Source organism: Cynoglossus semilaevis, chromosome 16 (genome assembly GCF_000523025.1).
Source record: "Cynoglossus semilaevis isolate Cse_v1.0 chromosome 16, Cse_v1.0, whole genome shotgun sequence".
NCBI classification, from domain to species: domain Eukaryota; kingdom Metazoa; phylum Chordata; class Actinopteri; order Pleuronectiformes; family Cynoglossidae; genus Cynoglossus; species Cynoglossus semilaevis.
The window spans coordinates 16,118,764-16,125,136 of NC_024322.1; the positions used below are offsets into that span (position 1 = coordinate 16,118,764).

General features: G+C 40.2%; 2 protein-coding genes across 2 annotated transcripts in view; one reads left to right on the plus strand and one right to left on the minus strand.

Moving 5' to 3' along the window:
* itgav (integrin, alpha V) overlaps window positions 1-2,404 on the plus strand; it is a 22,529-nt gene extending 20,125 nt beyond the window's left edge. Inside the window, exons 27-32 of the mRNA XM_008328970.2 lie at window positions 256-414; window positions 519-650; window positions 734-847; window positions 922-1,029; window positions 1,112-1,231; window positions 1,402-2,404. Of these exons, the coding sequence (XP_008327192.1) occupies window positions 256-414; window positions 519-650; window positions 734-847; window positions 922-1,029; window positions 1,112-1,231; window positions 1,402-1,494 (726 nt within the window). The 3' untranslated portion in view covers window positions 1,495-2,404. The remainder of the gene's footprint in view (window positions 1-255; window positions 415-518; window positions 651-733; window positions 848-921; window positions 1,030-1,111; window positions 1,232-1,401) is intronic.
* Window positions 2,321-6,006, minus strand: LOC103392381 (olfactory receptor 6N1-like). Its single transcript, XM_025063904.1, has one exon. The coding sequence runs from the start codon at window positions 3,702-3,704 to the stop codon at window positions 2,751-2,753; it is 954 nt and encodes a 317-aa protein (XP_024919672.1). The 5' UTR covers window positions 3,705-6,006; the 3' UTR covers window positions 2,321-2,750.
* Between the last annotated feature and the right edge of the window lie 367 nt (window positions 6,007-6,373).

Below are 6,373 nucleotides of genomic sequence, written 5' to 3' on the forward strand. Positions count from 1 at the left end.
TTTCTCAAAAATGACTAAAAATGCACTCATTTGACTTAAAATACTTAGCTATGTCCATCTTTGTGGTTAAAATTCAGAAACATATACTTTTTTGATATGCTGACTTTTTGTGCTAGTCTGTGCTGGCGTGTGAGCGTGTGCCCGTGTTGGCAACATCGGCCTGCCATTCTCTGGTACGCCAAAAATAAAAGTTATTTTTGAAATCTTCAAAAACAAAATTTTTTCATCCAGTGTTTATGATCCATGTTTCTGCAGCTGCTGAACAGTGGCCCCAGCACCATCAGTAAAGCCTCTCTGGACGTCCTGTGGCCACACAGGCTTAAGGACGACTTCCTGCTCTATATCACCAGCTTCAAGACGGATGGACCGATCAACTGCACCACCGACCAAGAGATAAACCCACTCAATGTTTCGGTGACATACACACACACACACGCACACATCATAAGTTTAGCGCTTGAAAAAATTGAATTTGTAAGAAGTTGGTGTGTGTGTTTGTGTGTGCGCTCACATTTTAGACCCCGTTGACATCACAGAAGAACACAAGCGTGGTCCCACCCAGAGAAAGAGAGACTGAAGGACGAAACAGGAACCACGTCCAGAAAAGAGACGTGGAAACCAGGGACAGTCAGAGTGACCAGCAGATACTGGTACCACTGTAGGACTGTACGGCTGTGATCCTGCTGTGTGTTACTCTGCCTCATGCTCTGTGTGTGTGTGTGTGTGTCACTAGGACTGTGCCACAGCTGATTGTCTGAAGCTCCGCTGTCAAGTCGGCCGCCTGGAGAGAAAACAAAATGCCATTCTCTATATCTCTGCTAACTTGTATGTTAGCACCTTCCTGAAGGTTCGACACACAAATGCATTGATGCGTAATCACACACACGCACACACACATTCACGCACGCTTTTCTTTTTCAGCCTGAACACCAGAACCGCTCCTTCGAGGTCCGATCTTCAGCTTCCTTCAGTGTCATTGAGATGCCCTACAAGAACCTGGTGTCGGAGCTGCCTTCAAACAGTACCACAGTGAGAACATGTTTTTATTCCACAGTAACACTTTGTCCACTTTGTTCTCAGTGGCATCCAACACACAAAAATCTCGTTTCAGATGAGTGTCTGGGTCATGTGGGTCGCTGACGCTCCTCAGTCAGTTCCCATCTGGGTGGTGATTCTGGCAGTTCTCGCTGGGCTTTTGCTGCTGGCACTTCTTATCTTCATCATGTACAAGGTGAGGAGGCGGAGCTTCAGACTAGGGCTGGGCAAAAAGTCGTGGTGACATCAGTAACACAGTAAAACAAAGTGAAGAGATTTTCCTAACAACGAAATCTCGCGATATTTTTTAGTATGAATATTTTGGCAGAACCCTACTTATTCTCTGTTCTTCTACTTTCCATGCAGCTGGGGTTCTTTAAGCGTGTGCGCCCCCCACAGGACGACTGTGCTGAGAAGGAACAGTTGCAGCCAGAGGAGAATGGAAATGCGGATTCCTAGTGGTTAGTGACTGTCGGTGTAGGAACTAGGGTTTTGGTACAGATACAGGAAGTGCTGCTGGGTTTAACCTTTGTGTTGTGTTTTAAATTTTTTGGTTGTTTTTGTTAAAACAGAAACTCACATTTTCTCACACTTTCACTCCAATCTGAGACCATTTCTTTCTGAAAAACGTGTCTTAACCTGATTGATAAACAAAGTTTTAGTTGTGTATAAAATATTACAGCGCGTAGCCTTGTAGATAAATTGCACTAATTATAACAACAAAACATTTCGAACAATAAACACGGCCAGTGGCTGACTCTCACAAGTTTGTTTACATGACATGAAAGACGAGGAGTAATCCCAGAGTTCGGACATATTTTGTGGTTGTTTGTGAGGTTGCAGAACCAAGGTTTAACAGTAGGGGCAGGTGCAAAAGAAATGGAGGCCGACTGGACGGAGTAGGTTTCTTGAAGACGTTTCTCCTCTCTGTCACTGAATGAGAGTTCTCTCTTGGATGAGAGGGTGAAACGTCTCCAAGAAACCTCCAGTCGCCCTCCGTTTTACTATTTTTTGGATAAGACGACCTGGATGACTATGTCTTGGAGAATATTTTTGGTAGGTCAGCAGAATTCTAACAGTTTTGTTCCTGTTGTGTGGACACAGTTAATATTTATTTCTCAGACAACTTAAAAAAAACAAACAAGTAAAAAAAAGAAAAATGTTACTATAAAAAGTAAAAAAAAAATTCTACCACCTCCCTCGTCAAGAAATAATAGTATTAATTCAGATAAAAAGTTTTTTAAATATAAATTTACCATTGATTTCATGTTTTATTTTTGTATGATTGAATCCATTTAATTTCAACTGTGTGTGTGATGACAACTGTTATAGATGTCAAAAATAACTTACTCCAGCTCTAGTGCTTCTTGCTGGTTACAAAAAATATGCACAAAAAACATATGGCTGAAAATCTTTCTTTTTAGTTTTTCCTCTTCGAAATTTAAAAATTATGTAAAATTAAAATGTAATATTTTTCTGTAATTGAACCACTGACTTTGATTTTCACATTCTAGGAGTCACACATATGTTTAAATAGTCTTTAATGAAAATAAGTCACTTTTTGTCAAAAATAAAGTCAGTTCTTGATATTTGTTGTTTCTTTGCTTGTTTTTTTTTTCTTCTTCTGACAAACAACATAAAAATGACAAACTGAGTTGACTGTAACTTTCACTGAGAATATTGTTGTCTGATTGACAGATCCGGCCATCGTCTGTTCACTCCACTTCTTTGCAGGAACACAGCAGCCTCTTCACTTGTGTGTAGACATCTTTCATTTTCAGACCGTAAACTATGGGGTTGCAGAGGTTTGGGATCAGGAAGATCAGGACCGAGGCCAGGATCTGGTTGGTTTCTCCTCCAGTTTGCAGACGCCGCTGCAGCAACTCCACCCCCGTGCTGACAGCGTAGTTGGTGAAGACGAGCAGGTGCGGGATGCAGGTGTTCAGGGATCGGAGGTTCAAGCCTTTGGTTCCACGCATGCTGATGAAGAGGATCCTGCTGTAGGAGAAGAGGACAAAGAGCACGGGTGCCAGCACAGTGACAGCGCCGCCCAGCAGACCGTAGGCCTGCATCAACATTGCAGCTCTACCGGGGCAGCTGATAAACACAAAGCTGTAAATGTCACAGTAAATTCTGCTGACCTGTGACCCACACAGGGGCACGCGGCTTGCCAACAGCACGGCCCCGCCCACCACACACATTGGCAGCAGCCAGCAAAGCAGCAGCAGCCCCCCCACCATCAGCGGTGTCATCAGTGTGCTATAGTGCAAAGGCCTGCAGATGGAAAGGTAACGGTCAAAGGCCATGGCGGAGAGCAGCATGAAGCTGCTACCTCCCACAGAGAAGACCACGAAGGCCTGACCCAGACACGCTATCCGTGAAATCTCCACAAAGCGCTGCCCAGACGCCAGGTCGCTCAGCAGTTTGGGGTAGAACGCCAAGCTGCCAGCGAGCGAATTGATCAGGACGGCGGCGACAAAGACGAACATGGGCCGACGGAAACGGGGCTGAGAGCAGATGATGTAAACGATGAGGATGTCGGCAAAAAGCATGAAGACGTAACATGTCGAAAACATCAGGAAGAAGTGCCAACGATGCTCGTACAGCTGGGCGAGGCCCACGAGCGTCAGTGATGACACCGCTGAGGTCAGGTTTGCGTCTGAAGACATCGCAAAAGCTCAGTGGCAACTGGGTCAGAAAGCACCCCCTGGTGAACAGCTGCTGTAATTTTTCTGTGACTGAATTTTAATGGTCATTTGAGTGGGAGATGTCGGGGCTTCTGCAGCACAGATATCTGCTTCAGTATCCAACTAGGTGAAAACAAAGTTAAGCTGTAAAATGTCCTAGATATGGATGCTGAAACAAAGTTTACATTTGAAAAGCATGAATAGTTAAAAGGTACAAAACCTTTTGCTAAATAGATAAAGTCAGTTGGTAAAAATGTTTAAAAATCACTATTAAAAGGGGGAAATTAATGGCAATGGAAAAATAATAATCAATAAATAATATTAATCAGGCCAGGACATAGAAAAGTTAAAGACAGGGTTAGGAAGGTTGGGTTCATGTTAAAACAAAGTGTTTCAAGATTATTTTAAAAGAACAAAAAACAAATAATTAACAATATCTGCTGTAAATGTCAGATTAAAACTATGGATTGAAATGTTTTTTGCATAATATTTTTTTTTCTACACAGAAGAGAATGTATTCAGAATGGATGTTGAACAACATCTGCTGTCAGAGGTAAATCTCAAACAGATCCACACCTGTAATTTTCCAACAGTAACACAAACACCACTAACAATATTTGTCAACTTTCTGCAGGACAAGCAACACGTGAATATCCAGAAACCAGTGACAGTGATCTTCAAAATCGATCAGAGTTCACACCTGGTCTCCGGCAAAGAGCCAGCGTTTCTGTGAACAGAAAGAGCAAAGATCATGGAAATATCTGCATGAACGTCGGGATGAAGATCAGGAGAAACACAGAGCATCAAATGAATCAGGTACAATCAATCTCAAAACACAAGAAACATCACCCGTCATAACATCAGAAACATCAGAGAAAACCAGTGTTAAGACAAGAACATTAAAGAACGTCACTGTGGAACACGTGGTGCAGAACGATGGAGAAACAGAAGTGTTTCACACAAAAGAAGGATTAACAGTCAAGCGACACAGAGGAACTCTAGTTAGGGTTAGTTTAGGGTGAGTGTCCGGGCAGGTCGAATCCCTGTAAAGACCACCCCGACTTCCTGTCTGTCTGTGTGTGTGAGAACTCCTTTTATACATCTATGGTTCTCTGAGGAACTCATTAACTCCACAACAACAACAACAACAACAGCAGCAACTGTCAGTCAACACCTGCGTCTTCATCTTCATCATCTCCATTTTTTATTATCTTCATCATTTTCTCTCTCACCATCAACTTTATCATCTTCCAATTTATAATCAACTCCATGATTACACTTGTCGTCCTCCTTAACTTCATCAACTTCATTATACATTACATCATCAGCATCATAATACATTTATCATCAGCTTAACCCAGGCATGGGCAAACTAAGGCTCTAGGGCCAGATGCGGCCCGTTCAACTTTTTAAATCTGGCCCGTCAAACTTTTCCAAATTCTACTTATTTATTATTTATTTGTAGTATTAATAAACGTCTGTCATTTCCCTGCAATACCCACATTTCTCCAATAGATGATTTAGATAGATGATGCTAAAGAATTTTAGCATTTTAGCCTGTATGCATGGGTTTTACGTGTCATTTATCTTCACACGTACACTCCATCTTTCTGCTCCATGACCAGTGACTGATGTGTATGTTCTTCCCTTAATATAAACAACATTTAAAACCAAGGGATTTTTTATGCAACATAAGTTAGAACCTAATTACAGTTTTATGAAGTTGTGTAGGAGAGTTGTGTTGTAATGTTCGGCCACAGTGAGGAGCAGAGTGAAGTGATGTCGTCTGCTGGGACAAACGCTGGTTCCAATCACTGTCATTTGCATTAAATGTTTTTTAAACAAATGTTTATTTTTTTCGATAAATGTAAATATATTAAGATATTCCTTTCTAGACTTGAGTTGAGACAACATTTATTGTTTTGTTTTTTTTAATACATTTCTGGATCATTAATGATCTTGTTTGTCCTGGCAAGTTGCTGCTAATGATCTTCTTAATCCCACATGACACCATTAACGAGTGACCACATCATCCCTGGTGACATAATTAATGAGTGACCAGCTGATGTTAGTTTGTATCACAGGACATGTTCTCATCTTTAACAAAAACATATTTTGTTAACATGTTGAATTCCCTCTCTACCACGGCATATATTAAGCATATATTAAATAGCTCGCTAGTGGAAATTTGGATTTTGACTAATTCTTTTTGTAAATGACAATTTTGGATTTTTTTTCTGCATGTTCAAATCAAACTAGAGCATTTTCAGAATTTTCTTTATACTTTTTATTTCTGAATTTTTCTTGGCAAATTTGAAATTTAGCATGTCACTTTGGTCAGATGTTGAAAATGATAAAATTATGATTTATTTTTATTTTGTTGAATGGGATAATTTTGAGAATTTTTAGCAAAATATATTTTTTTTGGCAATTTTAAAATTTAGCCTGTCATTCTAGTCAGATCTTGAAATATGACAAAACTATAAAATTATATCTTTTTTTGCATAGTTTTCATCAAATCAGGCCAGTTAGAATTAAAAAAAAAATCTTTTGTAATAAATGTTTTGTCAAAATTGGAATTTTTTGTTATTTTTGGTCAGATTTCATCAAATTTTGAAGAAAATAATTGGCAGCATGTTTTAGGACATAGT

What these genes read in the sequence shown, in the direction of transcription:
- LOC103392381 (XM_025063904.1), bottom strand. Translation starts at nt 3,704, where the DNA reads ATGTCTTCAGACGCAAACCTGACCTCAGCGGTGTCATCACTGACGCTC.